This window comes from Alligator sinensis, unplaced genomic scaffold, assembly GCF_000455745.1.
Source record: "Alligator sinensis unplaced genomic scaffold, ASM45574v1 scaffold156_1, whole genome shotgun sequence".
Lineage (NCBI taxonomy): Eukaryota > Metazoa > Chordata > Crocodylia > Alligatoridae > Alligator > Alligator sinensis.
In genome coordinates this window covers 2,076,086-2,087,312 of record NW_005841844.1, presented here as the reverse complement: position 1 = coordinate 2,087,312, position 11,227 = coordinate 2,076,086, and the positions used below count along the sequence as shown (strand labels likewise).

Here is an 11,227-nt window from a genome sequence, read left to right as displayed (position 1 = left end):
CGAATAGCGGGAACTCTTTGCACCGTGCATTTCTGTGCTGCAAAGAAGAAATGCATCCTGCAAAGGAAACTGCAAATTGGCGGGAACGCTCCTGCACGCAGGCTCTCAATTGCAGCAGAACACTCTGCCGTGCAAAGGAGCTCTCATGTGGCCAGGAAATTCCATAATGCCGAGGCACAAAAATCACTGGGTTGTGACACATGGATGGACGCCCCAGGGCCTTTAGCAAGTCTTTAAAGACTTTAGTAAGTCTGCATCATAATGCATTTCATATACATGGTCGCCAAAGGGGGTTGGGGTTAACGCTTGCTGCTGCAGCTCCAAAACAGCTTCTTTTTTTCTTTGCAGGCTGTACTGTTATGAGAGGTGCAATGCAAATATGGGAGGGGGGTGGGGGTGTTTCAATGCTTTCTTTGCAATGCTTTTTTCCCCCAATGCTTTCTTGCAATGTTTTCTTTACAAAATCCTGCATGCAGCACCTTTCAGAGCCGGGTTTGCAGACTCCCCTGCCCCGGTCCTCCGCTGCAACCCGGTCGCCCCCTGCAGAGAGGTCATCAGATTTTGTTCAGGATTGCTTTGTCCCCCCTTGCCATATTTCTTCTCTCAGCCTTCTCGAAGGACAGGGAGGAGGGAAGTGAGCAGCATTCCCAAGGCAGCCCAGGGTAATCGCTTCAACTACCTCTAGGCTTCTCCAGAATCAAGTGTATTCAAAATAAAGCATCATTGTGGGAGAACTTCTTTTCATCCAAACTCAAGAAATTTGTAATACCTCCTTCTCTGATATTAGGTATTGGCATGTCCTCATCAGATGGGTCTCAGGTAAGCAGGGAGCTGCTACTTAGCCAAGGCCATGGTTTCAAAAAGCACCCTGCTCCCTATAGAGAAGCCAGAAGTGTTACGCAACAGATGGCTATCCCCAGAAATATTGAGGTGCCTGGAGGGGAAGTCAACCAATCTGAAATATGGGCCCTGACCAGCTTTGTGTCCAGCCTGTGAAGCTGCTGCACTCACTCCCGCCCCCGGCCAGCTGCAAACCGCTCTCCCACTCTCAGGTCCATGCCCTGAAATCAAACAGGAGCAAGTAGAAACCAGAATTTATATTTTATTTTATTCCTCATCTTTATTTTTTTTCACAAATTGAATTGCAATCAATTTGACTGAGAAATCACAATAAAGCTGAAACAGTACAGACTTTTTTTTTTTTTAAACTCAACAATGCTGTTGGTAGTGTGGTGAGCGTGTTTGTTATTACCCTGAAATAAAATAGTTTTCTGATAGCATACTGTTAGGTTAACAATAATTTAGATTATTAAGAAGTATTAGCTTTACAGCTGAATACAAGGCATGACCTGTGGCCTAGCAATGTTGCTGACCACAAAGCAGAATGATAGCTAAGCCTTTGCTTATGTTAAGTAATCATTTTAACTGTGTTAACCATTTTCTGAGTAAAATGCAGCAAGTGAATCTGTGTCTGTGTGCTGTAAACCAGATACAGCAAGGAACAAGATAACACAAAGAAGCCATTGTTCTAAGTACAGTGATAGTGTCCTTAAGAAGTATCTACCACTGTGCAAGTTCTTGCTAACCTATCATAATGTTACTGTTACTTAACTTTTAGCTTTTAGAAAGTACTAGTTCAGCTTAATAGAAATATGCTGTTATGAAGATCTGTGAAGCACCGCCCAAGTATTGCTTTTGTTAACCCTGTAGTCTTGCCTTGTTGTAAAAAAGTATAAAAGAACGCCCCACCATTTAGGGGGGGCCATTTTGCCTTTTGCTGGCTTTATGGTCTTTGCTCGAGCAAATAAATGGCTGTCAATTCTTTACCCGCGTTGTCTGGTCCCTATTGCAGCTAGATAACGAACTCTAGGGAGTTTTCTCCCACAACAGTAGTCAAGTGCTGAATACATTTTTTTTTAAAACAGTACAGCCATTGCCAGCAAATACAAAACAATAGGATAAAATACCAATTCACAATATGCTCCCATGGTCCCTTGAGTAATCCCTTGATATGATATGGATGGATGGAGGGCTGCATGGTGGGAGGGCCAGGGGGAGGGAGGCAGGCAGGCAGCCAGCCTGGTTACTGGCCCTTCCTGGTTGAGGGAGGGGCCCCCATGTGAATGAGTGGATGGGTGGTGGAGAGGGATGGAAGAAGGCATCCTGCACCCCCTTCCTGGTTACTGAACATGTCCCAGCAGGAAGACGACTGGGTCAAGGGGTGGGGGGGCCCAGGCATGGTCCCCTAGGGGCACCCTAAGGTGGGGGCCCCCAGGCAGAGTTAGAGCCCCCTCAGGTACAGATGAGTGGCCTGACTCAGCTGGCTGGCTGAGTCGGGCCATGCTACTCTCTGTACCACTGTAACTTTGGAACCTTTCTTGGGCACAAAGGTTTGGTAGGGAGGGAGGGGTGAAGGGAGGCATCTGGCACCCCTTTCCTGGTTACTGAACATGTCCCAGCAGGAAGATGGCTGAGTCAAGGTGGGGGGGGGCAGGCATGGTGGAAAAGGGACCCCCTCAGGTGTGGGCCCCCCCCAATCACGGTTGGAGCCCCCTCAGGTACAGATGAATGGCCCGACTCAGCTGGCTGGCTGAGTCGGGCCACTCTCTGTACCATTGTAACTTTGGAATCTTTCCTGGGCACAAAGCTTATGTGGGTAGGGAAGAAGGATGGAGGGAGGCATGGGTGGGGTAGAGAAATAATCTGGTAATTTTCTACCCCCTCTTAATTCTTTGGACCCCCACACTACCTATAGTGTATGTCCTCTATCCCCCTGCCCATGTACCCTCCTTTCCTCCCCCGCCTCCCCCCAATGTACCCTCTTCAGGTGTGGTGGGGAGGGGAGAGACTTCCTACTATTATTTAGTTATTTAAACTCTTCCTTCCTTCCACAAGTCAGAGAAGAAACTCAAGGAGACAGAAACCTCAAGGAGACAGAGTGGTGGGTGGGTGGGTGTCAGAAGACATGTACCCGAGTCCAAATTTACTGGTACATGGCCAGTAACCAGGTGGAGGGCAAGAAGACTAAGTGAAGTGGGCCTGCAGAACTTGTGCAAATCAAACTAATGTTTGGGCCAAAGCCAGTGAAGAAGCCTCAGCTTCTGTCATTGCAGTGGTCAAAGCTAACCAGGAGGAGGGTGAGAGATATAACACAGAGAGCAAGCAAAGCAACCAAGTAGAAGGCCTCCACAATTCAGAGGAGAAACTCAAGACTCAGCTTCTGCTACTGCAAAGCTCAGCTTGCTTTGTGGCCAGCAAAGATTCCAAAGTTGCAAGGGTGCAAGGGAGAGGTGTAAGGCAGACAGCAAGTGGGGCGAAGAGCATGCTACCCAGACCGTGGAGGTCTTGGCCAGTAACCAAGAAGAAGGCCTCCGCAATTCAGAGGAGAAACTCAAGCTTCCTTAGTGGAAGGCACCACCTGCAACCTGAGCCTTCTGCCACTGCAGTGGTCATAGCTCTTGAGCACAGCTTGCTTTATGGCCAGCAGCAACTCCAAAGTTGCAAGGGTGCAAGGGAGAGGTGTATGGTAGAGAGCAAGTGGGATGAGGAGCCTGCTACCTGGACCATGGAGGTCTTGGCCAGCAACCTAGAAAAAGGCCTCCACAATTCAGAGGAGAAACCTCAAGCTTCCTGAGTGAAAGGCACTACCTGCGGCCTGAGCCCTCTGCAGCAATGAATGAAATACACTTGCACAACTTGTCCAGCTTGTACTGATGCAGGACATGGCCAGTAACTACGTGGAGGAGGATGAGAAGACTATATACTAGAGGCAGGGAGGGTTTTCCCCAGCAAAAAGCTTTCCTCCAGTCAAAAGACACGTACTGTACCCCAGTCTGAGGAGGGCTAGAATAATATGAAATGGATCTACAGAGTAGAGGGACCTAGAGAACAGCTTGAACAAGGAGGTGGGCTGTAACAGGAGGCCATCTCAAGGTCAATTTGCCTTTGGCCCATCCACCTGTTTCTGGGCCAACTGCCCGCCCTCTCGCCTGTCACGCATTGTTGTTATCCAATTAGTGATCTTAATTAGGCAGGAGGCTGCCCATTTTCTTGCCCCAGTGTCAGGGGGCGCTATCTGTGGCTCCGGACCTCCCCTACAGTGCAGCCCATGCCTCACAGATGTCATCCACTGTTGTCAACATCACCAGCCCCACTCTGGGCCCCAGAATCCTCCAGTCTGAACCCCACCTGGGTCCTTCCACTCAGGCGGCCTACTCCACCTTCATTCTAGGCTACCTAGCTCCCTGAGCTGTTCCCTCTTACAGGTGTGCCCCCCCCAGGACCTTTGGCTCACTGGCCCTGGCCTCACCTCCAGGCCAGTCGGAACCCCAGGCCCCCAGCTCTGGGTGTCCCTTATGGTGGGCCCCTGGCCCTTCAACCCTTCCGGTCCTGGCCCCAGCATTGACCAGTCAGGGGATTTCAAGACAGGTTCTGAGTCTAGAGCCCCACTCTCTCTCCGGGGATAACCTTCCGGACCCTACAAGAGGGTAACCTACCTGGTTGTGGGAGATGGGGTTATTAAGGTGCCCCAACCTGCCTTTCACCGGAGTGGTAAATGACCTGGCATTTCCTGGGGGCTCCTGCGCACCTGAGAGCCACACCAGGTCACCCACTCCTGGAAGGGTGCAGTTTTAGGTTATGCCCAGGACCAGGAGCCTCCTAGCCATCCCCTTCAGCTCCTCCCTTACCTCCAAGCATTTTCCATGAAGCTTTGCAGCCAGGCAATGCTACTGCCTGCGTAGTACACAGGAGAGAAGCCTCACCAGTACTTGTGGTCAGCAACCAAGAGGAGGAAGTAATACATGTTCAGAAAGGGTAGTATGTAAAGCAGAAGGGTATTATATCTCTTCTCCATGGAAATTGAGGGACCTAGGGGGGAGCTTGAACCAGGAGGTGGGCATTTCCTCCCCCCACATGGGGAAAGAGGCAGGGAGGTTGCATAATCACCTGCCTTATGCTCAGTATCTACTTTCTCATCGTAAGGAATCAAACTGTAATTATAGGTCTATATAACATAAGTCTATATCATACGTTGTCTATATATATATAGTGGAGGCCCAGGAGGTGTGTGATGTGTACAGGGTGATAAGGCAGATTGACCTGCTTTGAAATGCCGTGATAAGGAATTGAACCATTACAATCATTATTGACCATTAATAAATCATCATTACTATTACCATTACTATAAATTCTTATTAATATATTACTATTGGCATTAATAGTTGCTTCCTATCATTAGTATTACCTGTTATTATATTATAAATGTACATCAGGCAGGATGAAAGTCACTATAATTATAATGCATAATAGTTCAGTTGTTGAGAGAATCCTGAAAGAAGTGTTGTCATCCTGTTCATTTTCATAGATTCATAGGTGTTAGATGTTAGGGTCGGAAGGGACCTCAATAGCTCATCGAGTCCGACCCCCTGCATAGGCAGGAAAGAGGGCTGGGTCTAGATGACCCCAGCTAGATGCCTATCTAACCTCCTCTTGAAGACCCCCAGGGTAGGGGAGAGCACCACCTCCCTTGGGAGCCCGTTGTGAAGGGTGAGCCAAAGAGCCTGGGAAGGCATGAGCCCCTATGGGCGACTTTGCAAAGTGGCTGGTGGCTTGAAAAAAAGTAAGCCAGGCTGCTGGGGGTTAACACACCAGCCTTTGCAAAATGTTTGCGTGAAGGCCAGCACTTGTGTGTTGCAACCCACCCAGGCAGCCCCCCTGTTTACATCTGAAGCCCCTCTGTGTACCTGTGCAAGAGAGATTGCCAACCTCTCCTCCCCAGCACCCTGCAGGAAGTGGCAGGACAAATGAACAGAAAAATGAACCCAAACAATGAGCGAAATCCACCTTCCCAACCAAGCAGTGTAAGAATGGATATGGAGGCAGACACAGGAAATCAGGAAACGATGAGGTTTTAATGTTTGCAACGCTATTATAAGCAGTTACTTGTGTTTCTTTGCCTTTACCCCACCATGACCCTGAACTGCCACTGTCTCCCTGAAATGCAGTGGTGCCCTCCTGGCCCAGCTGGCAGTCATACGGCCATCCTGTAACCGCACTGAGTTAGGGAGAACAGGCTTGGCTGTAATTCTCCGCTTGTCTTGCACAGAGGCAAGACAAGTGGACCGATTTTTCCCTTTTGGGCATTGTACCCACTTATTTAGGTACTTCTGCACACTCTGAAAGGCATCATTAAAAGTGTCCTGTGACCTCTGTAATTCAACACGGGACTTATTGACCACGTCTTTCAAATTCTACATGGTGTCTTGCATTTGCTCAAGGATGGCATCCTTCTTACACAGTGACTCACGGAGTTCATCCCTCCAGGCATCTGCATGTTCCGCTCTGGCTACTGAGGACTCTGCCAAAACCTCGAGGACCGTCTCTGCTTGCTGTGAAAATCTCTGCAGCACTCTGCTGTAGTGTGAGCAGGGTGCTATTCCCGGCAGCCATGGGTCACAGTGGCTGATAAACAAAAAAAGCAATGGTTGCCTTCCCCACAAGAGGAAAAAAGTACACCTCCCAACCATGCAGTGCACAAAATGCTGGCAGGCACAGAAATAGATGCTGCAACAGTGGGGCACCACTTGTACTGCCCAAAACTTACAAGTACTCACTTCAGAAACAGATCCGTGGCTTCCACTGCCCATGCTAGCTGCAACAAATTAATTAAAGCAAATAATTAATTTGGCTTCTGTGTTACATTACGAGTTATTGAACTCATCATGCACTGAAAGAACATGGCGACCCACCTACAGCAACACATGAATTTCTCCCCCTGCCCCCGGGGGACCCCCCCAAACCCAACCAGCACAAACCCGGGTGTTGCCTGGCAGTGCAAGAGGCACATTACAAGAGACTTACCAGGTCCAGCATGTTCTTGGGTCTTGGTAGCTGTAGATGATGCATCAACCACACGGGTTTCTTCCTGACCCTCCACCTCCTTTGCTTCATCATACGTGCTAGTCTGTGGAATGGAGAGGGAAGTGGCACTAAGTGTACAGTGACCGACGGTTCTTCCTGCCACTCGTGGTCATCAGGGAGCAGGGAGCAGTCTCCATACAGCTGACACATGCTCATGGTTTCACCCTCAGGAGAGGCTGCTGCTGCCTCCTCCTCCTCCTCCTCCAGTCCAACCCCAGTGCTGAAAGTCTCTATACCCAGAGTGTTGCTCACGTCCTGGGAGAGAATGATGGACAGCTTGTCATAGAAGGGGACAATTGTGAGACCTGCCCCAGAATGAGAGTTTGTATCTTTGGCTCTGTAAAATGCTGATTTCAGGGACTTGATTTTGCACCAGACCTGGGCCCAGTCACGATTGTGCCCTCACGCCTGCATGCCTTTTGTGATCTCGACATAAACAGGCTTATTCCTCCTACTTTCCAGCCTGTCTATGATCCTTTGCTCCGACCAAATGTTGATTAAGTCTTCTAGTTCTTCCTGAGTCCAGCTGGATCCATGGCCGTTGGAGGTATCAGCCTCCTGGACTGTCAGCTCCATACTGCTGGCCTTGGCTTTCTGAGACATGGCGAAGCAGTTCATGGTCAACAGCACAAGCAATTTGTGATAGGGGGCTGGCAACCTTGGCAGGGGTGGGGTGCCTTTATACTCAGGCTGTGCTTGCATGAGGGTCTGAGAAAATTCCAAGGGTTGTTGAAGTCATTACCTGTAAGTGTCAAAATGCCCAAAGGTGATGAAGCACCCACTTAATGACAGAAAAGTCCTGATGATGGGGTAACTAAGGCCATTGTACTTTGGGATGACTGCTCAATGGCCCAGACTGTTGCAAAAATTGATACCTACCTGCCTGCTTGTGCAAAATAATTTTATTACAGAAGCACAGCCTGTTTTCCCTAAAGTGGCAAAAGTTTTGAGTAGCCTACTTCGTTACCAGGAGTGGAGTAGGCAAAACAATTTTTGTTTGCAAACTTGATGATGTCAGAACACCAGTGGCTGCTAAGGTCAGGAGGAAAGGATGAAAGGAAGTGTAAAAACCCCAATGCCCTGGGGTGCCGGGGTGAAGTGTTGAAAAAGCAGCTACACTAAGCTCCAGACCACACAACACCCTGCAGTCCCTGCCCCCCACTTGGTGCAGATGGGTGAGAAGCTGCTGCTGACAGAGAGGGGCAAAATGGAGAATGATGATGAAATATGTGACACGGAGGACATTGAGCAGGAGGAGGAGGAGGTGGCAGTACTGCTTCTACACATGCTGTTTACCTGGGGATTACTGCTGCAGTGCTTGAGAAGGACAGGAACTGTGCTACAGTGTTCAGTGGCAAGTTGTGTTCCTGGTTTAACAACGTTAATGACAATAATAATAATAAGATACGGGTACCCAGAGGACTTGGAATACACAGAGGAAAGTGAAGAAGTGGAATTTGACCGGGCTCTGTAGAGAAACCTGAGAAGGAGGAACAGAATCTGCATGGTGTGGGCCCGCAAGAGCAGCTCGAACTGGTGGGAACGAATCGTGCTGATGACTTGGAACGACCAGCAGTGGCTGGAGATGTGCCGAATGAAAAGGGAGATGTTCTATCATATTGTCTCAATGCTGGGGCCCCACATCATGAGGCAGGACACTGCCAACATGTGTTGGCCCATCCCACCAGACAAGAGGGTTACAATGGCCATCATGAAACCAGCCAGCCCCTCCAGCCTCCGTTACATTGTGAACCAGCTTGGCGTGGCTGCCTGTACGGTCAGGCTGGCAACTCATGAGGCATGCCAGCTGCTTAAGAAGATCAGTGCAAACAGAATTATCCACCTGGTGAATCTGCAGCAAGTCACAGATGGCTTTAATGAGAAGGGGTTCCCAAACTGTGTGGGGGCTTTAGACAGCACTCACATCCCAGTGCTGTGCCCTCTGGGGATGGGAAGGACATACACAAACAGGAAAGGATATGCCTCCATGATCCTGCAAGCCGTGGTGAACCACCAGGGCTGGTTCACGAACATTTATACCAGGTGGACCGGCAGCGCGCATGATGTGCCCATGTTCAGAAACTCCCCTCTGCCTGCCCTTGTGGAGAAAGGACACTGTGAACCCGGTGTGGAGCAGACAGTGATCCGCAGTGTCACCATTCCCCAGGTTATATTAGCAGATGCTGCCTACCCCCTAAAGCCCTGGCTCATGAAGCCTTATAGAGGGAGCGTGACTGACCCACACAGAAGCTGGTTTTTAACTACCATCTGAGCAGTTGCAGGATGCCCCCCCCCCCACATACACACACACACATGGGTGAGAAGGAAGGATAACTATATTACAGCTCTTGGCAGGCTAGGCAGGTGGAGGACCAAGCCGAACAGCAACCCACATTTTGAAAAACATTCCAAAAACATTTATAAAACAATTCACAATGCACCTCCAAAAGCTGTATGTAGCACTACACAAACAGATTGGCAGTGTACCTGGGTAGGGGATGGGAGGGTTCCAGTAGGAGCCCCCACTGGAAACTGTAGGACCATCACTGAGCTCAGGAATGCTGGGAAATGTAGTCCAAAAAAAAAAAAGCCAGAAGCATTTGCCACCACCAACATCAACAGCAATTGCCAATCAACCAGGCAGCAACAAACACCCACCAACCTATCCATACACCCACTACTCTAAACCATAACAGTTATCATAGCAGCTATGGTAAATGGAAAAAAACACATATATTTGTAACATGGTGGGATGGGAAGGGAAAGGAACAGGAGGGGAGGATTTAGGCAACTTGTCTTTGGGATTGAGATGGGGTCGAGATGGGGTCTTTGGGATCGTGTACTGATGGAGAGAGACCAGATCGATCGAGCATAGGCGGGTGCAAGTGACAAGGATTTCGGGGTGACCATGACCATGCCCAGGGGAGACTCCCAGTGAGAGTCAAGACTGCCCAGTGAGAGTCTGGGGGCAGGGACTGGGGAGCCCGGGTGGTTTACATGTGCCTCCTGCTGTAATACATTAGGAAAGACATTCTAGGGGGTAAATTGGTATTTGACTCCCCCTACTGAAATCTGTGGGGAATGATGCACAAGGCTTAACTTGCTCAAAAGTGCTGTTTGTGTGAACACGAACACCGTGTTGTGCAAAAAACATGCACTGCACCAAAAAAAAAAAAGAGCGTTAAAATGTTCAGGCGCTCTACATTAATGTCCATGTCATCTACACATGCCCTAAAACTCTTCGGAGGAGTTTTAGTTTGCTGCACCCCAAGTCATTTAAGGCGCATTACACTGCCGAATTTCCTACAGCGGCTGGAATTAATGTGCCATATGCTACGGAGGCTTGCAAACACTGACACTATTAAAGTGGTGCAAAAGCATTTAGCCTGCTTTAAATTGTCATGCACACATGCCCTAAGCCAGGCTTGTCTAACATATGGCCCGCCAAGGCCCGCGGTGCTGCGACAGGAAACAAAAGTAAATACTGCTTACTTTCGTTCCCACCCCTTGTCCCTCCCCCAGCCCCTCAGCAGCTTACTAATGGCTGCTGAAGGGCTCGGGAAGGGACAAGGTTCCCACACATACTGTGTCAGCTTGACATTGCCAATGCGGTGCGTGTGGGAAGAGGAGAGCCGTGTGCCGCTCACCACAGGCCGAGGCCAGCCGGAGCAGCAGGGGCTCAGCTGCACTTTCCCCCTACCTGCGCTGGTCAGTCCTGAGCGGCATACAGCTCTGCTGCTGCCTCTGCTGGTTGGTGCCGACCCAGGCGGATCTGTCCCGTCCGGAGCAGCACACAGCTGAAGCCGGATTCCCACATGCTGCTGGGGATGGGAGGAGTCTGGCCGGGTCTGCATCGGCCAGCAGAAGCCGCAGCGGAGCCGTGTGCTGCTCGGGACTGACTGGTGCAGACAGGGGGAAAATGAAGCTGAGCCTCTGCCGCTGCGGCCAGGCTCGGGTCGGCACCAGCCACCAGAGGCGGCGACGGAACCGTGTGCCGCTTGGGACTGACCGGCGCAAGTAGGGGGGAAGTGCAGCTGAGCCCCTGCTACTCTGGCTGGGCTCATCCTGAGGTTCATTTCATGTTTGTAAAATGCTTGGAGAGCCCCACATAGATGCACTGCATAGAAATGCAAAATATATTTTGACTTATTGGGTTGGCACCTTGGGCTGAGATTTTCAAAGCTGAGTCAAAAGACCAACTTCCATTCAAATTAATGAGATTTAGAGGGCTCCAAATCCTTTATGACAACTTTGTAACATGCCTATCTACCCCTTTTTGCAAATCTCAGCCATAGTTTGGAAGCTC

The 11,227-nt window shown here is 49.8% G+C and overlaps 1 protein-coding gene across 1 annotated transcript in view; it reads right to left on the bottom strand.

Annotated features, from left to right (window-relative positions):
- DNAJC18 (DnaJ heat shock protein family (Hsp40) member C18) overlaps positions 1 to 7,539 on the bottom strand; it is a 56,935-nt gene extending 49,396 nt beyond the window's left edge. Inside the window, exons 1-3 of the mRNA XM_006015739.3 lie at positions 7,500 to 7,539; positions 7,006 to 7,226; positions 6,862 to 6,964 (exon numbers count right to left, since the gene is read on the bottom strand). Of these exons, the coding sequence (XP_006015801.1) occupies positions 6,862 to 6,964; positions 7,006 to 7,226; positions 7,500 to 7,539 (364 nt within the window). The remainder of the gene's footprint in view (positions 1 to 6,861; positions 6,965 to 7,005; positions 7,227 to 7,499) is intronic.
- Between the last annotated feature and the right edge of the window lie 3,688 nt (positions 7,540 to 11,227).